The 23337-nt window shown below is 34.0% G+C and overlaps 3 protein-coding genes and 1 non-coding gene across 6 annotated transcripts; 2 read left to right on the forward strand and 2 right to left on the reverse strand.

The window, feature by feature from the left end:
* The first annotated feature begins 3111 nt into the window (after positions 1 to 3111).
* LOC8271197 (probable beta-1,4-xylosyltransferase IRX9H) lies at positions 3112 to 7129 on the forward strand. Of its 2 annotated transcripts, XM_015717697.3 has the most exons (5): positions 3112 to 4861; positions 5678 to 5927; positions 6421 to 6498; positions 6583 to 6628; positions 6723 to 7129. In XM_015717697.3, the coding sequence occupies exons 1-4, from the start codon at positions 3966 to 3968 to the stop codon at positions 6589 to 6591; spliced, it is 1233 nt and encodes a 410-aa protein (XP_015573183.1). In that variant the 5' UTR covers positions 3112 to 3965; the 3' UTR covers positions 6592 to 6628; positions 6723 to 7129. The 2 variants fall into 2 exon arrangements, with proteins under 2 accessions (XP_015573183.1, XP_002516557.1); XM_002516511.4 differs by having other exon boundaries at positions 3116 to 4861; positions 6421 to 6628.
* Positions 7130 to 7453: 324 nt separating this feature from the next.
* Positions 7454 to 7535, forward strand: TRNAS-CGA. The gene has a single exon. It is a non-coding gene; the product is annotated as a tRNA-Ser (tRNA).
* Positions 7536 to 10455: 2920 nt separating this feature from the next.
* Positions 10456 to 18262, reverse strand: LOC8271199 (TOM1-like protein 9). 2 transcript variants are annotated; one of them, XM_002516513.4, is made up of 10 exons: positions 17845 to 18240; positions 15694 to 15772; positions 14948 to 15046; positions 14738 to 14851; positions 14380 to 14540; positions 13704 to 13785; positions 13389 to 13474; positions 12549 to 12743; positions 11436 to 11911; positions 10456 to 11187 (listed from the first exon to the last, which is right to left on the reverse strand). In XM_002516513.4, the coding sequence occupies exons 1-10, from the start codon at positions 17943 to 17945 to the stop codon at positions 10577 to 10579; spliced, it is 2004 nt and encodes a 667-aa protein (XP_002516559.1). In that variant the 5' UTR covers positions 17946 to 18240; the 3' UTR covers positions 10456 to 10576. The 2 variants fall into 2 exon arrangements, with proteins under 2 accessions (XP_002516559.1, XP_048227767.1); XM_048371810.1 differs by having other exon boundaries at positions 11055 to 11187; positions 11340 to 11911; positions 17845 to 18262.
* Positions 18263 to 19650: 1388 nt separating this feature from the next.
* On the reverse strand, positions 19651 to 22315 carry LOC8271200 (D-amino-acid transaminase, chloroplastic). The gene is made up of 5 exons (XM_015717608.3): positions 21963 to 22315; positions 21826 to 21872; positions 21527 to 21705; positions 20484 to 21157; positions 19651 to 19952 (listed from the first exon to the last, which is right to left on the reverse strand). The coding sequence occupies exons 1-5, from the start codon at positions 22162 to 22164 to the stop codon at positions 19861 to 19863; spliced, it is 1194 nt and encodes a 397-aa protein (XP_015573094.1). The 5' UTR covers positions 22165 to 22315; the 3' UTR covers positions 19651 to 19860.
* Positions 22316 to 23337: the final 1022 nt, after the last annotated feature.

A 23337-nucleotide genomic window follows, 5' to 3' on the forward strand; every position in this document is an offset into this window, starting at 1 on the left:
TTCCTAGTCTGGTGGGGTCGTGACACTTTTCTTTGTTAATAAATAAAATTATATAAAAAGTAAAATAAAAAAAATTAAAATAAAAAATTAATTATTTATAATTTAAAAAAAAAAAAAGACGTATAAGAGACGATATTAAATATACGTAACAAAATCTTATTGGGCATCCGAATTTACCTTAGTTTTTTTGTTATTTACTAGAAAATAGTCCTAGTATACCTGAATATAGAATGAAAAAGCTGAACAAACAATTACTTTCATCCTTCAGCAATGAACATGAAATTTTGGACTTTGTGTTATGAAATATAAGAGGCATATATGGATGTGCAAGGCAAATTAACAATCAGCTTTGACAACTTCCAAGTCAGAAATTCTAGCATTGCAATGCCGCTTTACCCTCTCCAGGCTGCACTTTAGGACTTTGTGAATCCTCCGGATCTCCTTCTGCTTATAGGCAAGAGGTATTGTTGTATTTATAGACCGACTCTAGAATTATTCAACAGCGTGTAAATGAAATAATTAAAAAAATTAACTTAATTGAAATTTTACATTCTAATGTTGGATAAATATTCTTTTGCTAAAATTTAAATTAATTAAACTAAAAATATTGAAAAAATTTATAAAACTTTTCTTTTCATTTTAAATGAAATTAAGATAAAAGGTTTTCCCTAAATGTTATTAAATAACATTTTCTTAATTAATATGAAGCCACAAATTTACCTATTCGTTGTTATTTATGCTATTTTCTCTATTAGAAATTTTCTCTCCTTTTCTTCCTCTTTCTTTGATGTGTATAAGTTAGTACTTGCAAGTGCATGAACCGTTCTTATAGTAAGGGTAAGTTCACTACAAGGTAGATCTTTCAAGCAACTATGATACCACTTATTATAAAAACTAATTATTAATACAAAATAATAAAAATAAATCTAAACACTGTAAACCAGTATTTTGAGAAATAATATTAATAAAATAAAGTAACTAAACAATAAATAAATATGTAATGCATGCTAAAGATAGTATTTAGCCTAACCATTTACTTAGTAATCTATTTGTTTTACTTTAAGCCTAGATCTAATGAATGAAACGGTGATGTGCCTTTTTCTTTAGTCATTCAAACTATGATGCAACTAAAGTTTCTTATGCCTACATACATTGAAGTAAAGTAGATATTTCTAATATATTTAATCTAAATATGTTCACAACAATTACTATTACTAAATTAATATGATGGTTAACTAACAATAATAACTGAAACTAATAAATATATGAAGGTAAAAAAATCATTCATTAAATAAATAAATAACAAGATCCGTACAAAAGTAAAAAGGCTAAACTATATACTTATCAAAACTAGTATAACATATTTTAACCCAATGAATGGTATTAAATAGAAAAATATAAAACAATAAAGTAAAAGCTCATTCTAAATACAAAATTTCTTTAAGTAGGAAGATGATTGATTCTCATTTTCCACTTCTTGAATAGCTTTTTAGATCTTAAAAAGAGTAATGAAAACTAAACTAAAGTGTATATGGAAAAACTGTATAGAAAATAATAGTGGACAGATGCAGAGAGCAGATAGGAGAGAGCTAAGTAAGTCTCCTTAGACATAAATATACTTAAATATACTAATATAAGTCTATCTAATAGATAAGACTATAGGTATATAGAGAAAAGTCATCTTTTAAGTAAGTCTCCTTAGACATAAATATACTAATATAAGTCTATCTGATAGATAAGACTATAGGTATTCTTATCTCCACCAAGTACTATCCCATAAATAACTAAATTTTAATAATAATACAAAAAGACTAATATGTCCCTTGGACCTTGTAATTTTCGGGTTGGCCTTGCAAATAGCAATCCATGCGTCTTAATCTTTGACTTTTCTCTCCTATCTGCTCTCTGCATCTGTCCACTATTATTTTCTATACAGTTTTTTCATATACACTTTAGTTTAGTTTTCATTACTCTTTTTAACATCTAAAAAGCTATTCAAGAAGTGGAAAATGGAAACCAATAATCTTCCTACTTAAAGAAATTTTGGATTTAGAATGAACTATATATAGAGAAAAGTCATCTTCTAATCTCCTTAGACATAAATATATTAATATAAGTCTATATGATAGATAAGACTATAGGTATTCTTATCTCCACCAAGTACTATCCCATAAATAACTAAATTTTAATAATAATACAAAATGACTAATATGTCCCTTGGACCTTGTAATTTTCGGGTTGGCCTTGCAAATAGCAATCCATGCGTCTTAATCTTGGACTTTCACAAGAACATGTCTAATTAAGCTTCTTTTTAAATATTTTTTTTCATAATTTTCTCTTTTAACTAATATTACCTGAAATCAGACAATTAAATTTAAATGAGTTAAAATCACATATTTTCACCATATTATATATAAAAATATGTCATTAAAATTTTAAAATAATTTAAATATCTATATATAATTTAGACCTATCACTTCTCTTTCTCTTCATACATCACTACGTAATTTCATATATTCAAGTAACTATCCAATTCAAAACAAAACTAAAAAATAAACTCATATCAAATACAAAACCCTTATCAATCAACATTACTAATAATATTATCTTCCAACAATAACAAAAATCCAAAATCCATATCAATTAATAAAAATCAAACGCTTCTAAACTCGATCTCTTTTTAGAATATGATTTTGTTGTCCTCGTCAATAAAAGGAAATCATATACTCCTTATGTTGTCGTTTTAGTTACCTTCTCTTTCTAAAATTGATTTTTTATTTAATTTTTCAAATTGCAACTTGAGTTTATTTTGATTGAAGTCTGTATTAATGCACGTTTAATTAAGGCGACAATGCATGAGCCTGATCAAGGCGACAATTTCTTTTGAGAAAAAGAAAAGCTACATTGAACTCCAGCAATATTTATAGACCAAATTAGACCTTATTCCAGAAAAAAAGAAAATTATGGGGACGATCCTGACAACGGGCAAGATTAATCAACAAGCCATTGATTTCTGACATCGACGGCTAGGAATCCACTCAGACGAATCCCATTCCATAAAGAACAATACACAGCCTATTGAACCCGTCAGTCAAGTAGATTTCCAAACAAACAAAATAATGATAATAATGGTAATAAAAAGAATCCAAAAACTCTATTGTCTGAATCATTGTGATTGAAAGAGTGCTGTTTTTTTTGAAGTATCACTGTATCAGTAATTCAGCATCTCTCTTTCCCTCTCTATCTCTATCAACTCCTTCAGCACTTAAATCAGATTCCAAAAGCAAACTTTTCCTTTTAAGGCCTATGCAAATAGTATAGTTAAAAAAAGAAAAGGGAAGTCCTTTTACTTCAAAACTTTTACGAGCGAGAAAAAGAAACTGTCTTTCTGCACTATCAACTCTTCTTGCGCTTTGGGTCCAAAGATCCAGTACCCATTTGCTGTTGGATTGTTAGTTTCTGAGCCGTCTCATTTGGGGAGGAAATTCAAGCATTTTGGGATTGAATCTCCCTGTTCTTCCTGGGTATGTATTGGGTTTTGTTTCTGTTTGTGTTTATGTAACTTTTTGTTACTTCTTAGTTAGTATTGTTTCCAGGAGTTCATGGTAGATCAATTGCTTGTTTAGCTACATTTCTTTTTGTTTCTGCTGGTTTAGTATTTTTTTAAGATTGAGAGAGGGAGTATCATTTTTGAACCCAAGGTTTGGATTGTGTTTTTTTGAGGGCTTAGTCTGGTTTCTATAAAATGCTCTGGATATCAAGGAAAAGTTTAATTTGAGTAATCTCGTGTTATTATATTTTGAGTTGGCTCGGATTGATTTCTTGATCTGTAGATATGGTGGTTAGTGGGAGACAATGAGACTGTACCTGATTTGGATACTCATTTTTGCTTTAATTTTAATAGTAGTTTGGGATTCTAAGTTGGTGAGTTTTGAGGTTGATAGTATTATCTTTGGTTGTTTTGGATGGCATCTATAAGGAGAACGTTGTCTCCAGTGCCTCGGGCCGGGGCATTAATGAATGGAGAAGTCTGTCAAGTTCCTTCTCCATTGTCCAAGTCCTCATCATCGGCTCAGAACTTCTCAACATCTAGAGGATTTCTATCCTCTCTTCTTGGTTTAACAGATTCTCAAGCATTTATTCTTGGTATCTTTTCACCAAGATCTTCGAGACCACCGGAAAGGTCAAAATTGAAGGGACAAGTTTGGAGGAGGGCTCTTTTTCATTTCTTACTCTGTTTTGTGGTTGGGATATTTGTTGGCCTTACTCCATTTGTATCAATGAATCTATCAACGAATCTTATGTCAAAGAGCCAAGCCTTCTCATTTGAGATGGTATCAACTGTTAAAAATTTCGGTACTTTTGAAGGTATGACCACAAATGCGACACCGATAGCTGAGAGTGAAGGTCTCAAGAACAATGCCACATTGGAGACAGAAGTTAAGCTGACTGACCAGATTTCAATTGATGCACCCATTCACCAGTCAATCCCTGAAGATCTGGAGCTGGCATCTCGGAAGCTTTTGATAGTTGTGACCCCAACTTATGCTAGACCATTTCAAGCTTATTATCTGAATCGGTTGGCATACACATTAAAATTGGTCCAACCTCCACTGTTGTGGATAGTGGTAGAAATGACTTCCCAATCTGAGCAGACAGCTGACATCCTAAGGAGAACTGGGGTTATGTACAGGCATCTTATTTGCAAGAAAAATGTTACTGACATAAAAGATGGAAGCATTCACCAAAGGAATGTGGCTTTGTCTCACATTGAAACTCACCATCTTGATGGGATTGTCTACTTTGCAGATGATGATAACATTTATTTAGCGGATCTTTTTGAAAAAATGAGGGAAATGAGGTAAAATTTGGTCCCATACCACTCACTTTATATATGCGTCTTTATATTTGCTATTCTCTTAAATTACACTATATTGGCATCTTCAGATACATATTTCCATAAGCCGAGTCATGCCTTAGTAAAAAGGACTGCAGAGCATTTATCAAGGCATTATATGTTCTGAAATGTGTAGACACACTCAGATATTCAATCCTAAAGTGATGTAAACTGTTGCAAATTGCATGCTGTCACCCACATCTTTGGGAATAGCTGTTTATTTTTATTTCTACTTGGCATAATCTAATTCCATAATCAGTATCATATGTTCCACGAAAATTAAAATATTACCTTCCTGTCTTTCGGTCACTCAATCAGTTGATGCTATTTGTAGCATTCAATTGGATGATTTATCCATGCAGTTTCTCTACAATTATTTAGATAGAACAACAAAAGGAAACAATAAATTAGGAAGCTAATTTGGAGATTAAACAAATTCATGATCCAAGGGAAAAAAAAACATATAGACTCATTTCATGTGGTTATAATGTTTTCAGATTGTTGTGAGATTGCGAAATGCCCATACTAACATGAGATGTAGAAGGTTCATACTTGCTCATGCTACTGAATTTGTCCTCTTTTTTTTTTTTTTTCACTATATTACTGGATAATTTCCAGCTGTTTTTAGATGTTTATAGCACTTGCTTCTTTGTTCGAGGTTCTATAGCATTCTTGCGGAAGATGGATCATCCCTTTCTCCCCTTTAGCTTATGATGATTTAATAATATGTTTCTCTGCACTTGTCAATGTGAAAGAATCCATCTTCTTTGTTCCCTATAGGCGTTTTGGGACTTGGACAGTGGCCAAGGTAACGGGGGACAAAAGCAAAGGTTTCCTGGAGGGCCCCATTTGTAATGGATCTAGAGTTATTGGATGGCATGTAAATGAACCAAGTAGGAGATTCCGGAGATTCCATGCTGACATGTCAGGTTTTGCCTTCAATAGTACCATACTTTGGGATCAAAAAAGATGGCGTCGACCCACTCTTGAACCTATTAGGCTGCTTGACACATTCAGGGATGGCTTCCAGGTTAGTATTTTGGTTGTTGCTTGGTTGTGCCTAATCCACATTCAGTGTAATGGTTGCTGCTGCTAGTCCACTGAAATTGGAAAAGAAAATGATAAACTTTATGGTTTTCCTTTCACACTATTAATAATTCAAAATATGGGGAATTAGATAAGTGGAACAGCATTATTTTGGCAAAATTATTCACCTGATGGATGAGGATATTAATTAACTTGGGATTGATAGAATAAGCTCATTTTCCATAGCAACAGCTAAAATTTATTTCAACCATATTACTCCAGACCATCAGCAATTGCTTGACTAAACTAAGCTCATTTCTAAATAACTGGGATTTGCCTTATGCGATATTTTTCCAATTCTATTATGTTTAAATAACTCCTACTGTTATCTTTTATTTACTTTAATGGAGAATAAGATAGATTCTCCAACCCGTCGTAACCACCCACCAAGTGCAATGACTGGCACCAAATGTTATCCTTATTGACTTGTCTTGCAGGTTAGCACATTCATTGAACAAGTTGTGGAAGATGAAAGCCAAATGGAAGGCTTACTAGAAGACTGCTCGAGGATCATGGTTTGGCGTCTAAATCTAGAACCACCTAATTCTTTCTATCCTCCCAAATGGTTCACAATTAGTAATCTGGATGTAATTTCCCAGCTTGCATGAAATTCTTGATTTAGGGGAGCCACTGTGACTACTTAAGGTAACCAAGTTTGCTCAGATGCTTTTCTTTAAATTTTCAGATACTCTTTTTCAAGTAGTTAGGTACTAAATTTGCATCAATTCTTTTATCGCAGGAAGGGATTCAGCAAGAATCACAGATCACTTTCATGCAAACCTTTTGGACAGACTCCTGCTGTAATGGTGCCCATCCAAAAGCTGGCTGAAATATATACAGGCACACTTAAATAGAGTATTTGCAGAATGGCATGAACATTTTCATTGTACAGTAGTATCAAATTGTCCATCTTCTGCATTGCTGCTTCTTCCCAAAACAAGTGAGAATTTTTTGACTAGTTAGGAAAAATGGATGGTCAAAATCGTAAAACCATCCTATGAATTCAAACATGGCTTGACTTTCTTTTTTTTTTTTTTTTTCCTTTTCCAAGTTCAATTTGAGTTGCCATTTTTGTCTTTCATGTATCAACCCATTTTGTTTGCAAAACTCCAAAGCAAATTTGAATATCAGTACTGATTCAGACTCCACAGGTTCCTTCTGTGACACTGATACTGCATGCAATGCATAGTCGTGAATGCCATGAGTAGTGTTGTGGGTAGACCAAGCTAGTGGGTTTAATTAATTGATATCTTCAGCCTAAAGATGCAAGCTTTTCTTTCGTCACTCTTGTGCTTAATTCACTGTGTCAAGATTCTGTCTAAACTTTCCTTCTTAAGTTAATCATTTGCTTAAACTTGACCAAGTGTTGAAGCTATTGAACAAGTAACAACAATTTGGCAGGGTGAGACGTCAATGCTGAACTGAGTTTTTCGATTTATATGTATTTAATGTGAAAGCTTACCAAATGTCGTCGATATGTCCGAGTGGTTAAGGAGACAGACTCGAAATCTGTTGGGCTTTGCCTGCGCAGGTTCGAATCCTGCTGTCGACGATTTTTCAACTTCTTTTCTTTGCTTGCTTTGGTTCTTTTTCTTTTTTAATTGCATGATGAAAGTTGATACAGAGAAATGGGTATTATTAGTGTCCCTCTGTCTTGGACAACACCACAATCACAATCACAAAAACAAGAGAATAATTAACTAATTAGCTCCTCTATTTTGAACAATTCCCGTCCCTTTTTGTTCATTTGGACACAGATTCAAAGTAGATATAAGGCTCTAAATATTTCATGCATAGAATGAGTGCATCTCACTTCATTCCCATCTATTCCTCATTATATACCAACAAACTTTCTTTCCCACTTCCAACAATCAAACACCTCTTTCACTTCCTTCTCCTGAAATCATCAAACAAAACTTAAGAACATCAACAAAATGATACCCAATTTGGACCTGATTCTCCTTACATTCCTCTATTGTTCCTTCGTAGCTTGTGCTCTGCTTATAGCTGTTTTTGTCATCTTGAATGCCCTTTTTCTTGCATTCTCCATTACCCTTTTCTCCATTGTTGTACTTGATGTACATGATCTAGTCTCCTTCTTTTCTTGGTATTTTGTTTCACTGAAGGCAAATTTTGAGCTGGGTTTTGTTGTAGTTCTTTGTATAATGATGCAGTATGTCATTGATGTTATATTGGGTTTGGAACCTTTGTCTACAGAAATTGTTTCTGAGCTCAAAGTGAAGGGTGGACATTTTGTGAATTGGATTGATGATTTGGTGGTTGCCATCAATACTAGAAGATTGTAAATACCTTTTTTTAAATTAAGAAATCAAACAAAGGTGATGATTGCAAATGCAAAGTAATTGTCTAAAGTCTTAAACCTTTCTGTTTCTTGGTTTCGGGGTCATCATGTATTCGGTGAACATTAAGGTCTCCGAAACAACAATAAAATCTGTCACTCAGATACTGTATAAAAAAATCACATTGTAAATTTACTATGAAAGTTGGTTATTCTCTTTTACTTCAATTATCTTAGGCTCTGGACATGTGATTTAAATCTAAGAAAAAATTCATTTCGTTTGTAAATAAATCTGATTCAATTACATTCGATATGTTATATAATAAAAAATAAAATAAATTTTATATTTAGTTTAACTATTGTAATTCAATTTAATATTTTAATTAAATCTTAGTAAATTTTTTCATATTGATTATTGATTGAAAAACTATTTAACCATTACTTTATCCAACGAAAATCTCTCTCTCTCTCTCTCTATATATATATATATATATATATATATATTCTTTGAGAAAAAACTGCAATTTTGCCTTTAATGTTTAGTGCAGTGAGCAAATTAGTCCTTAAACTATTTTTAGACATAAATAAGCTCTTAAAGTAGAAATAAAACTGCATTAGCATCTTAACTACTTTAAGGGCCTATTTCCACCTAAAAATAGTTTTAAGGACTAGTCCACTCCTTGCACTAAATATTAGGGATAAGAATGCACCTTTTGACATATATATTTATTTTCTATTTGTAATTTTTTTGATATAGATATTTATTTGTTTTTGAAATTATCAAATACCTGTGATCATACAAGGAAAGTCATAGAGTAATCTTTTTCTATTGAATTATTGCAGTTCCCACTTTTGTTAGTTGCATGTTCCTTAATTGATTTGATATTCCAGCCCTTCTTCTTTTTTTGCTTTACAATTTTTCCTATGCTTTGGTTCCTCAGACATCAAACCTAAATCCTAGATTAGCTTGCTTGGCCTTCTATTTATACTATGCATTTCTTTTCTTTGTTTGGTTTTCTCTCCAAGAAACTAAAAGCTTGGTGGGTTTGTATTACTACTGATTACAGCCCTAATCAGGCAGGAATTGCCTACCTATGATGGTTGGATCTCCAGTAATTGATTCACTTGCATGGGTGCCAATGCCATGTAGTAGAACCCTCAGTTCTTAATAGTTTCTCAACAAGTTACTGCCGGATTTTGCTTAAGCTGTTTCCATTGAAGAATGTATTGCGATACTGATGCTGGATTGGTAAAAAAATAAATTGTCCATAGCCATAGTGTGTTTCTTGATATTGCAAGTATCCTGCTTGCTCTTTCAAGTGACAGTTTCATTTTATTCAGCAGAAAACACTCGTTGAAGACAGGATCCAAATTTAATATTTTCTTCGCTGAAGAACTTGTTCTGTTGTTATCGCAGGTAAATCTATGCCTTTATGACTTCATCCCTTCTTGAAGCATTAGAAACTTGGGCTGAAATGCATCTTTATATTATAACTGCACGTTGTGATGAAATATAAAAGATAACAAATGTAAAATTGTGAAATACTTCTCTGCACTTTTCTCTAAAAAGAATACACTCATTTTCCTCCCTTTTCCTTTGATGCCAAAAGAGACAAGTGGCATTCCCCTTCCTTCCCTTTGAATTCACCTCATCCAAAAAATTCCAACAGTTTCACCAATAGGAGTCAAATACTTCATAACATCATTTCACCCAGACGGGCAGGCAAGGCCACTAAATTTGCACGTCAAAAACAATTCCAGGTGCTTCATCCTTCAGCATTGGAGCACCATTTCATCTTTTAGAATATCAGGCAGCTTTTAATCAACCAACCCCACCTCCTCTTCAATCAAAACTCTCCTTTCCAATCTCTAAAATAACATCTATATTAAAGCTCAAAGATGGCATGTACACATGTATTAAGCTCTCAAATTCAATAAAATATCTATTTCAGTCTATATTACAAAGCAAACCAGAACTAACCAAAAAAATAAGAAAGAATTTGTTTTTTTCTTTTTGTTAAATGGACCAAATATCAAATCCAACCTAATTAGAGATGTCAATACTTTTTTGTTTCTCTACAAGGACTTTACATGGTTGCCAGGGAAAAGAAAAAGAAAAAAAAAAAAAAAAGAAGAAAGAAACACAAATATGGGGGCAAATGAGACCAGAAGAAAAAAAAAATTATATATATATATATTGAAATTAAGGAGAGAAAAGAAAAAAGAACAGATAAGGAGCAAGTTAGGAAACAGAAAGAGCAGAAAGAAGAAAAAAGTGCAATCAATCAAAGATATCACATGCTACCAGCTTTTTCAGGGGTAGATTTAGTTGGCTTGAATTTTGCAATGTCAACCAAGTCTCCAAATAGCTTATCTTCTGGCTTTGAAGGTTTCTTGAGTGGTACATAAGATGAAGTGGAAACCTGGTAAGATGAGTTTCTCAAACCATTGTCATCCCTAACAGAGAGTCCATACATTCGCTGCTCAAGGAACTGTGTCCCTTGTTGCTGACCATACCCGTATCCTGCCATTTGGTTGCCATACATTTGTGGAGGATACGCAGAAGCCATCTGCCCAGCTTGCATTGGCTGTGGGAGCATACCCATATATTGCCCTCCTTGGACTGCCTGAGGTTGCAAACCAAATTGGTTGTTCTGTACAACGGGGTTATGGATTGCTGATAATTGGCCACCTGTGATGGGCTGAATATACATGCCTACGACATGATCACTCCCTGAAGGCTGTGGTCCCTGAGGATACATGCCACTTGACATTGGTTGCTGGTGTGTAACAACCACCTGAGTAAGTTGCATTTGTGGAGAGTATTGAGAGCCTGCCACAGGGCTGCCATCTGCTGGTTGAGCTTCCCATGGAGGTGGAGGTAGCGATCCACTGCTTTGAGCACCTTTTCGCATTCCAAAATGAAGAACTTAGAAAATTTTAATGACACATTAAGAGCAAATGTCGCATGCTTGAATTCAAACAACTACAATCATAAAAAAACAACAATAAAAACAAAACGACACAGCAAGAAGGCATGAAAGGAAAATAATTTGCCTGTAAATCACATGAATGAATGAGTAATTTTTTGATATGCTGATATTCAAACTTCCCCAGGCAATGCTGAAAGCCAATCTGAAAAAGAAAACCCACCAAAAACTGGTGAGGCTGGCTGCTGCTGCTGAGCAACCTGTCCATTCCAGGCAGGACCAGTGGATTGCATGTAAACCGCATGCTCGTACCGTGGAGATCCTGTGTTTAGGGCAGTTCCATTTGTGTAAATTCCAGCTTCTTGGGGATGAAAATTATGTTGTTGTTGGACTTGTGGAGTCGAAGAATTGGTTAGTCCAGACATATGGGTGGGCTGCACATTAACAACATTTGGAGAGTTGTTACTGTCAGAAAACATGTCAAAGAGAACAAGTGCATTCTGCTGAGATGGAGGAGTGGCCGGCTGTGGCTCTCCCACAGGAACAAGGGCCAGTGAAGTCTCGGTCTTTGGTGAGCTAAAGTCATCCCCACTCAATAGGTCCATTTTGGGATTGGCAGAAGTTCGAGCAGTTGGACCATTAGTTGCAGGAGGTGCAGGGAGCAATAGTTGGTTCAGTACACCAGGATTTGAAGCAGATCTGCAGCAAAATCATGTCACTCTTAAAGCTGAAATGGCAAAAGCTCATCTTGAACTTTGCAAGAAATTTGAACGTTCAATTTCAAATTTGAGCCATTGGAGCTTTGTAAAAGGTCATTATTTTCAAAAGTTATTTTCACTTGAAAATATTGACTGGCTGTGAATTTCACTCACTAAATGTAGAGGTGCTTACGGTACTGCTATAAGTTAAAAGCTACAAACATATAAGACTTCCAAGTCCAATGGCCTCAAACTCATTCCACGCTACCATACATCATGTCACCTTACAAACTAATGAATTTTGGCACTGACACACGACTATCTCAGATACATTGGATAATTGAATGGTGCAACACAACTCATGAGATTCATAACTAAGTCCCAAGAATTTAAGTTAACAATTACAATTTAAGACCGTTTTTTAACACTCAGATTCTAATTTAACATGAAATAAACTGAACAATGATGGCCAATTCCAAATGAGAACCACAAACTTCTAAAATTAAACTATAATATTCAACCCAGACTCTAACTTATGTGCAATTATAATTATTGTGGGTTATAAGCAATATATGCTGTAAACTATTTTGTTATTTTGCACCACACCAGATAAAATCATTCTGAATAAATTCACCCACCCCTCATCACGCTGTTTGTGGTTGTCTCCAGCATCAACTAAAGGACCAACATCTAGTAGTGCTCCACCAGATTCAGGCTTAGGCTTTGGTTTCTCAGCTGGACCAGAAGTTCCTGAAGCAATGGCCTCGTGCTTAGCTAATACACGCTGCAGATCATCGTTCAACGCAAGCCCCTGACATAGCAGCGATTCATCTCTGAAGATGATAGATGAAAATGAACAAGTCATATCAGAGAGATGAATATATGTGCTTCCAAAATTTTCGAAGAGGTTAAAGACTCGAACACCATTAAGTTATAAACTAAAAGCATTTAGTCTGCAAGTCAACAAGCTATTCAACCAGTTTAGTTCGCCAGTTGCAGATAACAACCTAGAGCTAGGATTTTTAATATATCTGTGCACATTTGTGCGCATTGAGTCCCGAATAAACACAAATTTTTAAGATGTTTACATCAAGTCAATATTTGAGTCCATGGTTAATTAGCAATATTATCAAGCAACAAGATAGATCTAATAATAGCCTGCTCATAAGAAAATTGCAGTTGAAACCTCAAATGAAGTGGCATGATATCTTTTCACTCATTATATCAAAACAGAAAGCCCCTAAGGTTATGCAATAAATTATTAAATCTATTTACTTCACGTAAGACTTCAGGCGAAGCTTCTATTTCTGTTATCATGCTATTCTAATAAGAGTTGGTGCAATGTCACTAATGCTCACACAGTACACAAAATCAACAAGTGAAGACACCATACTGCAAAAGTGATTTGGAAAAACAAGGAGACTTTTTAGCTTTTCTAGATATAATCTAATCAGTTCCAGATAAAATATGGAACTTACGCAGTTGAATTGACAAGATGTACCACTCTTTGCTTGTACGTGCGACACTGTTCCACCAGATCAACAATAACCTCCTGCCTAAGTCCCTAAAAATTGTGAGAAATATTAGCCAGAAAGAAAATAGATTATTGAAAAGTCATGCATTGCACATAAAATTGATGTGAAGTGCCAGAAGTTCTTATCACAGAAAATATGATTCTAACATATATGAATCATACATCCACCAAAATGATTGTTAAAAATACAAACTTGAAACATCGCCCTTATCCAAGCAACAAATAGTTTTACCATTCCACTGTCATATGGAAAATTTACCTCTTTGTTTCCTGGATCTATTGCACTTAACATCTCTGCAAGGACATCCATGATACCACGTGCATTCTGAATTTCTGTCAAGCTAATAAAACAAAGTACAAAGAGAAAATGACGACTCATCAATAGCCAAGCAGCAAACATGAAAACAAAAATGTACTGAAATTGTCAACATTACATCAGATGGACTAGCCTTTCTTTGCTTTATTATTATGACAAATCCAGACAATGGAAACACTACTCTAGCTGTAATCAAAGGGTAAGTGTGCTAATCAACGGCACAATAGTGGGTAGGACTTGAAAGTCATGCGCGTTGCCAATTAAGGGTAGAGACTAGAATCTTATACCCAAGCTCACACTAAGACAGAAGGGGAGACCATGCTTACTGCTTCATTTTATTACTTCTCTTCCTACCCTGTAATTTGTCTATGTCCAGTGAACAAAATGTACAAGAAAAATTTGTGTCTTCCGAGTATAAACGATTGTATGAACAAGTCGTAAATTGATGATGCATTAACGCCACACAGACAGATAACCTAACAGCAGTTACAAACATCAATAATTTATGACTCTTCAGAAGTACCGAAAGTGCTACAAGAAGGGGCCGGCCAGAACAATGAAAAGAATATGTTAAATTCCACACAGGCACTAAAGAGAAAAAAAAAAATCAAAGACATACCTTAATGTTGGGAACTCAGATTCTGCAGATGACTCTGCTCCCTCTTGCCGAAACTCATTGTTGCGCAGATTTTGAGGATATGATGACAAAGGTTGCGTTTGTGGAGGAGTGAATACAGGAGCAGACCTCTCAGTTCTCTGAGGGAAGACTGCTCCAGCACGCTGAGATAATGAGTGACATAATTCATCACATGTAAAGAAAATGGCCACAGTATGATCACCAAACTATTTGTATAACAGTGTATATAAAATGAAATGACCAAGTCGTCCTTGGGCAATAGTTCACAATGCAATGATGCAGTGACTTCCAAAAAAATTGACCAAAATCAACAACTAGGATCTTTCTATCAGAATCATACCAACAATTCCTGGTATGCAGTGTAATACTGAGGATATCTTGCCCGGGCTCCACCAAATGCTTCTTGCCAGGTGTCTATAAGAGTCAGAATCTTCTCTTTGACATGAAAGTCGGGCTAGAATTGGGCATCAAAGACAGTATGAACAGCTTTTGCCAAAAGAAATGAATACGATGTAGAAGAGCAACCAAAATGTACCAAAAGTATTCTCACCTTTTTTTTCACTATCTTCACCATCTCGTGTAAAATATCTCTCTCTGCAACATGCATATGGACAATGTCCCCACAATTCTTTACAATGGTCTCCAATAGCTAGATACAACATCCAGACAAAAATTTAACACATATAATCATCAGGGAAAATAGTTATAAATGACATAAATGTGAGAAAACTGTATTCTAAGGTAATTGACCAAGAAATTTAAGCCAGCTTGGTTCGGTCAAAATAACAGTATGCAAGCTGTAATAACTGTATGAGCAAACTCTCAAAACCAATCAATTATGATTCTGTAGTTAATTCTTAACTTCACTTCATATATTAAATTGAACATAGAGAATTCCAATATGAATAGCTTGTCCCTCTCACTCTCTTCTCCATGCATAACTATATTTCTGACTTTTCTGATAGAAAGGATGGAAGTCAAATGAAAACATCCTACAAAGAATATAAGTTCCCCAGCCAACTAAAACATGTACATAAATAGATAGGTAAAACAATGGATTCAGCAACATCACGCTCCTTGGTGTACTAATGTAGCCACTAAAACCTTAACACTAAATTCTAACATGAATTATTTATCCACAAGAAAAGGGAAACTGGAGAACTATTAGACGCAGCAAAGGCAGATGAATGGAAGCATGTTGATGACATCTTGCATCAGTATGATTTCACTTTTTTTAAAAATTACAACATAAAGATTTAAATAATAAGATTAAAAAAAATGTCCTTTGAAGCTTACCGTTAGAGCAAGAAGTTGAACCTTTGGACTCTTACTCCCAATACGCTTCTTTATACCCTTGACAACATCCTTTGCTTGTCTGACAACCCAAAGTTAGAACCAGAAGCCAAATTACGAGAAGTAACATCATCCAAATTTTCCGATAGCAAAAAGAATACAATGAGGTGAAGTGAAATATTTAGCAGGATTAATAAGTACAACTGAACAATGATAAATAATTTTCTAAAGAATAGTTGAAAACAGGAGCATAATAAATGAATGACAAAAGCTATCTGAAGAAAAAAGGGTTTGAATTTACTAGATAGTTTCATACAGTAAGAGTATAAGCTCTATTACAGAGTTGGAGGAACAGAAGGGTGGCTTCACAAATGATACCATTTTTGCTGCAAAGAAGACTACTTGTTCTTACATGGATCTAAATAGAGAGAGCACAAAACCATCTATTACCTTTCTCTAGTTAACCAACAACACCTGCAATATCTCAATGCAGAACCCAATGATGAAGGAATCATAGAAAGGTATTTAAGATGAGATTAGGACTGATTTTATTTGATGTTAAAGAGACTTTGTTAATAAAGGCCTCAGCATAATGTGGTTGAGCTGATAGGTAGACCCCCTTGTCTTACTTTCTCTCTTCAATATCTCTTCATGGCCAAAAGTGAAACTCTCTCATTTATGAATCTCTCTCTCTCTCTCTCTCTCTCTCTCTCTATACAAAGTGTCCAAGAAAGATGGATTCACATCCCAGATTGTAGTACCATGGCAGGCCAGGGATGTGACTACTATCCAGGAACAAGGACGTATAAGATTTGACAAGGGATTGGTAATAGATTCCGTTGTGCATTTGAAGTCACAATTTCTAACCAAGAATGCTCTGACTAGATAAGAGGCAAATTTGAGATCAATATCCATAGCTACAAAAGTAGTCAATGATGTTAAGAGGAGAATGGAAAAAAACTTATCCACAAATTATAATTGAGTGCATTTACTGCGTTTTTCAACAAGTTCAGAGAAGAAATGTTAGGTGTTAGAAGAAGTAATTGGATCAGTGGTAGCATGTACCATGCTATGTTGTTGAAAATTGGAAAACAGCTATCCTAAAACTTTCAAGAATGCTCTCTTTTTTGTCTTCTTCACTATTGCTCGATGTTTTATGCAGGAAATTCAATATAGGAGTGGAAAGGTTTCTACTAAAAGGTTTAAATCTAGGAAACATGGATACTACAACAACATTTGATTTACAACCTCTCTTCAATACCACTTTCCTTGTCTAGCACATTGGCTTCGCTATAAATTTTGAGATTGCCTTGATCAAGAAAATTTGTCTTGGTGGTAGTTGTTCTTATCCTTATAGCCTCTATAGATTAGTTTGCATTTCGACTTAGCTAAGGACTCCTCTAGAGGGTATCTGCATTTTGTGAACCTTACATAGTGTTTGGAAATGTAAGAGTCCAATACAACTGAATCCAGATTTGGTTAATTCTCGTGTTTGGAATGGTTAAAATTGCTAGAACTCAATTCTTCAGCTTTCTTTTTATTTAAAAAAATAAACGTTTTGAAGGCCTTTTCAAAGAAAAAACACCATGATTTTGCAGGAATGCACAGGATTGATTCCAAACAATTACTTTGGGATCATTTCTCTTTTAATTTCTTTCTTTTTTTCTTCCCTTCTGAAACCTAATTCAAAGTTATCAACACCCAGAATACAGATTAGTAATCTTTATAGCCTAAAAGCTTCCAATATAATCTTCCAAAACCACACACAATTCATTTCCTAAACTAAAATTCCCCACTTCCACTATACAAGTAGCAAAATTGTAATAAATGAGTATTGATTTTCATGTTCCACTTAGATGATGGAACCAATATGATTCTCAAATATCCAAATCACAGAGTTTAATATCTAACTTTTGTTAACACTTGCAATTTCAAAATCTATTCCATTTGTTAACCAGGTTTTCTCAACGGCAACAAGAAATTAACTATTCGATCAAAACTACGGCATCCTTAACAATCTATTTAAACTAATACATAATAGAAAAAATAAAAATAATAACAGTTAATAAGAAACAACTGAAAATCGATCACACGGTAAACACCGAAACATGATAGGGCAAAAAATCAGATTAAAATCAAAGTTCATGCGCTTACGCAGGGTCGTGATTGCACATATCACAGATCTCGATATTCATAGCCCAGTCTGGACCGATCAACATGTCACTCGTGGCCCGTTCAACCATAGAATTCACCATCTTCGCCTTTTTTTTCCTTTTCTTTTCCTACTTGTTATTGCAAACACAAGAGATTAAACCTAATTCCACCTCCGATTCCACGTTAAAAGAAACTCCGGCGACTATCTAATTACGCAATCTCCTCTATATCTCCCTAAAGAACACTTCGGCTCTCTAGATCGATTAGCTCGAACAGAATAACCTTTTTTCTCTCTTCAAATTGCTTAATGTTTTCCGTTTTTTTTTTTTAATGTGTTTAAGTTTATTTTTTCCTGTTTCTGTTGAATTATTTTTGGGGAGGTGGGGATTTGAAAAGGAGGACCAACCATGGAGTGACACGTATTAGAAAAACTGAGTCACCCGCGAGCCGTACTCCGGTGTATATCTTTTTTAGTCTTTTGTACAGGTTTTAGACCGACCATTTTCATCTAACGGTTTTTATCGTTTATACGGTGGGTTTTATGCGGGTCCTGCCATTTGGTGAAAAAACGGGGTCGTTTAACCTAACAAATGGTTTCTACTTTAGTGGAAGCTAAAATGGAAGTTTTAAGTAGCTAGATTGCTGTGCTTACTCGAAATTGTCCGTATCATGTTTAGTATTACTATAAGAAGTTTTACTTACCCATTAAAACTGGTAATAATAAGAGACAGTTGGTATAATTAATATAGAACACTATTTATTGGATTTTTGAAATTATTATTGAATTAGAAAAAAACTACATATTAATTATACATTTAAAAGAAAAATATATATGATCTGTTTGTCTAACAAATATGAAATTACAATAAACATTTATTTCAAAAAAGTACTAAAAAATAAAAGTTTAAATTCAAAATTCAAATATAATACTAAGAATGATATCTTATTACACATTCAATATCCTATTTCCTTTTCCAAAGTAAATTGTTCCTACAATATAAATATTTTGCATTCAGAAAAGAAAAGGGTTACCATGGATAGTGAGGTGGAGTGTGACATGTTATCTCAAGTTATCCGCCTCTCACATATGGTAAGTTCAATTCAAAGGCATATTCTTCCATTCCTAATTACTTATTATTTTAAGAACTGACCTAAGAATGAATAATAAAATAGAGACAGATTCACCAATGCCACAAAGGAGAATAAAAAGAGTAAGAAGAAAAACACAAGAGAAATCTTGGTGTCTTTGTGACCATGGATGCTTTGCTAATGGCATTTTTTATTGGGTTTGGAATTTATCCGATGACATTTGATAGAAAACAAAGATGAGCATCACTTTTAGCAAAGCGAAACGGCATGGGTAACAACTGCATACACACATCACAAAGTTAAGGTCTGACTAGATGCTCCACTAACCCTGTGTGGGTATTACATTTTAAATCGTTGGATCCAACCATTATTATGTATATTTGATTAACAACTTGACGCTATGTGCCTGTGCAAATAGTTTAAGACACAAGGAAATTGATGTATGATGATACAGATTCTTTTATTTATTTGTTTGTATCAGAAATAAATTAATAAAATGATAATTATTAATTATGGCTGTTCCATACAAGAAAGGTCCCAACAAATCCGGTTCATTAATTTGCACAACAGAAGATACACGTGGCATTGGGCCTCCCCAAGAGTTCGAACTGGAAGCCTCCTTTTTTTTTGGCAGTTAGTCTGTCTCCATAATTTTCAACAAATACTAAATATACAACAGACATGAAATGTCTTCACCCTCATGTACACTATTTGAAATGAGCTAATATTTGGTCTTAAAAGAAATCAATGTCCACATAAATAGATGTGTATTAAAAGTAAAATGTGAGTTTTTCAACTGAAAAATCATAAAAAGCAACAGCACTGTCCATCTCAAACATAATACGGCCTCCACAAGTGACAAGGAGCGGAACAAAGGCTTTTCAGGCTTGAAGTCCCACTTTGCAGCACCAAAAGACAATAGTTGAGCTATGAAACTGGTACTCGCACAGCTGGGGGACCAGACTTCATATCCTCCAATATAAGATTCAAAAGGGCCATAGTTATGGGACCTTCTTTGCCTTCACAAGAACATGCGTCACAAATTTATTAGTGATCAAAACTAAGAAAATTTAACAACTCGATGCCTTTCCAAAAATTTACATATAAAAAGAAGGTTTGTAAACAAAAGAACTCATCCACGCCATAAAATCTTTGGATGCACTTGAAACTATTGAGAAAATGACTTGCATAAAACATAATAAAATATAAGCAATAGTTAAGAAATATGTCAGGACAGAGGCAAAGTGGTCCATTTAACAACCACACTACTACAACAATAAGGAGATGTTCCGTTTCCTCCATTCAACAGGGATCATTAGCTATTGAGCTCTACCATGTTCACTGTTAAACAAATTTAGTACAAAATTCATGCTTCCCATAGTGAATTTTAGAAAACCATTTTAATTCCATAATTTAGAATTTTTATTTGTTGCATTCATTGAACACAAGGTTCAGAAAGGCCATGATATAGTTCAGCATAAAAAAATTGCATGCTTCCATGTAAGTATCACTTCAAAGGATTCAAAGTATATCACAGAAAAATGTCTTACCATCGCCAATTATCTGCTCATCCCACTGCACGGCAGGGCGAACGAGAATTCCACTGCCTATAAGCATCATTTCATCTGCTTGCTTTCCTTCCTCTATAGTCAAATTACCTACCTTTACTCCATGAAGTTTACCCTCTTTCACCAGCCCTTCAGCTAGAGCCAAAACTCGTCTAGCTGTGCATCCGCTTAAGATTTTATCAAAGTAAGGCATAATAAGGTCTTTTTCCTTTGTGACAAACGCTACATTCATGTTAGGTCCTTCAGCAATGAACCCATCATTATCCAGCCAAATAGCAGCAAATGCGCCATTCTCTTCGGCTTCCATTTTTGAAAGCACATTAGGAAGGTAATTTACACTCTTCATTGTGGCAAATTTTGGGGGTTTTATTGGGACTGACGAAGTTACTACCTTTACACCTTTTGAATCAAGTTGAGAATGATCCTGGATAACAATGGCATAAAGAGCTGGTTGCTGGCAACCAGATGGAGATAGCTGGAAATCACCAGGTCCTGCTGAGAGCCAGTATCTTAGTGACCCTTTCTGACACTTAGAAGCGGTAACTGTTTGTATAAGTATTTTTCTTATACTTTCCCGATTGAAGGGTAGATTAATTTTGGCCATAGATGCTGAGCTTAGAATACGATTGAGGTGTTGGTCCAATTCATATAGATGCCTAAGACAGAGAAATATACAAGGACCTTATCAGCACTTAAGAGGTGATTATTTGCCTAAACATTAGAAGAACACTTGCTCGAAATCGTGCTTGATCATTTAACAAAGTGAAAATAAATCTGCATATTTTTCTCCTATTTCATGTCACTTTATTTTTCTCAACAATAAAGATCATAAAATAGTTCAATATTCATGCCAAAAGAATATGGAGAGATTCAAGAGCCAAATGTTAAGATTAAAGTGATTTAAGGAAATAAAGCAAAAGTATTATCAGCTTTAAGAAGAACAGTGTTTTTGCACAAAAATTGAACAACAGAACATTTGAAAGGAGCATTTGAAGAAAAAATAGAAAAGGTGAATTTGTACTAACCCATCCATTATTGCAGCAGTGTCAAAGACCCCATGCCCCCTATGCACCATGTGATCATCTAAGGGTATTACCATAGCTGCTGGATCTGTTGTAATTCCACCAAATATGCTAGAGTACATGGCCAAGAATTGCTGCTTCCCTTTGTGTTTTTCCCTGTTTGTTCTTAGCCTTTCCATAGCCTTCAAAATCATTTTTTTCACCAAGAAATTTAATTACAAACTCTCTGATATAACTGAGCAACAAGAGAACACGAAGCAAATAAATAAACAAATAATAAAAGAAAGAAGAGGAAAATGAACCTCTGAGCAGCTGATAATTGGAACATCAAATGCTTGAGTATCGGAATCTGCCACCATACAACATTTAGTTTAAACTTCCACATTTGTAATTGTTTGAATTAGAATTCAAAAAAGTCCAAATGATAAGAACGAATTACAGGAGTTGCCAACCAAAGCTTCAGGTTGGTGAGAAACTCTAACAATCACTGATTCTATAATAGACCCATGTTGCAGAAACTGAAACCCATGTCTCTGAAGTGAAAGATTTCTCTGTGTTAAACAAAAACTACCAGGGATTTTTGACGGTGTACATAGGTGTTGGCAGCTTGGTTTTGGGAGAAAAAAAGAGCAGGATGCCATGGAAGCCAAAACTGTGAGAATCAGCTATGGAAATAGCAGAGTGTGTTAGGAATCTAGGATCAAAGAGCACAGTGACTTGAGATGTTGGATAATTAGACACTGATTTGTAATTTGTGCTGGTAAGTGTGATGTTAAGTACAATGAGTCCAAAGGAAAAGACGGTCTAAATATTTCCTTTTTCCATTTTAATAGTAATATATGTATCCATATAATTATATTCAGCGCAAAAATTATTTTCATAATATTTTATCCAATAACTAATTTATTCTCGGCTGTCTATATTTATTGGTCTAATATTGCTATTTTCTTTTGTCCTCGCCCAAATATTTAAATTTTTGTTAATTAATTATTGTATTAATCAAAATAAAAATAACAATTATAGATATTATAAATTCAAATTATTTTATTACTTAGATTCATATATAATAAATGATGTTATATTATACAGATATTAATAAAATATTTAATATTAGATAATTATATAATCCATAATTCTATTAGTAAATTTTTAATTTAATAATTATGATTAAATCTAATAAATTTAATGCCTTAAAATATATATTAAACTTTTAGAATTCTATTAAATTATTTTTTTCAATGTTATGCATTAAAATTTCTGATGGAACATTTACTGTCCGTAAGAATAGAGAAATCAATGGATAAAATTTTATATATATATATTATGGGAATTGATTATAATATTGTTCTTTTTATGATTTTGTTTCGAGCCCTAATAACTCTAGTCTCCGATGAATCCTTTCTTCAAGCTTGAATCCTACATTAACCACTCCAATACTAGCAAAAAAGAGAGAGAAGATTCAGAGTTTTTATCTATGTGTAGAATGAGACATAAGCTGACAACACGTTAAATTAATTTTATAAACACTTATTCTAAATATTAATGCATCTATACAACAACATATAAAAGAATAATTAATTTTAATATATCTCTCGTTTTACTATATAAAGGTGAGAGTATTTTTAAGACTCTCAAACTTAATTGATTTTGAGAGTATTTTAAAATAATTCAACATGTTAAAAAAAAAAAAAAAAATTCTTCTACATGTATAATGAGCAATGTTACAAGGATAATATGATAAACCTTCTTCCTTAACGGTACCTCTCTACAATGAGTCCCTTCATTTTGAATTTCTTATGCAAAATACCCTCCTC

The sequence above is a fragment of the Ricinus communis genome, chromosome 3 (assembly GCF_019578655.1).
Source record: "Ricinus communis isolate WT05 ecotype wild-type chromosome 3, ASM1957865v1, whole genome shotgun sequence".
Lineage (NCBI taxonomy): Eukaryota > Viridiplantae > Streptophyta > Magnoliopsida > Malpighiales > Euphorbiaceae > Ricinus > Ricinus communis.

Coding starts and splice junctions, on each gene's coding strand:
- LOC8271197 (XM_002516511.4), top strand. CDS start 3,966: ATGGCATCTATAAGGAGAACGTTGTCTCCAGTGCCTCGGGCCGGGGCA. Junction 4,862..5,677: donor GAAAAAATGAGGGAAATGAG/GTAAAATTTGGT, acceptor TGTTCCCTATAG/GCGTTTTGGGACTTGGACAG. Junction 5,928..6,420: donor CATTCAGGGATGGCTTCCAG/GTTAGTATTTTG, acceptor CTTGTCTTGCAG/GTTAGCACATTCATTGAACA.
- LOC8271199 (XM_002516513.4), bottom strand. CDS start 17,945: ATGGTGAATTCTATGGTTGAACGGGCCACGAGTGACATGTTGATCGGT. Junction 14,852..14,947: donor TGAAGATAGTGAAAAAAAAG/GTGAGAATACTT, acceptor GCCCAATTCTAG/CCCGACTTTCATGTCAAAGA. Junction 13,475..13,703: donor TAGATCCAGGAAACAAAGAG/GTAAATTTTCCA, acceptor CACAATTTTTAG/GGACTTAGGCAGGAGGTTAT.
- LOC8271200 (XM_015717608.3), bottom strand. CDS start 22,164: ATGGCATCCTGCTCTTTTTTTCTCCCAAAACCAAGCTGCCAACACCTA. Junction 21,706..21,825: donor CAATTATCAGCTGCTCAGAG/GTTCATTTTCCT, acceptor ATGATTTTGAAG/GCTATGGAAAGGCTAAGAAC. Junction 21,158..21,526: donor ACTGCTGCAATAATGGATGG/GTTAGTACAAAT, acceptor TCTCTGTCTTAG/GCATCTATATGAATTGGACC.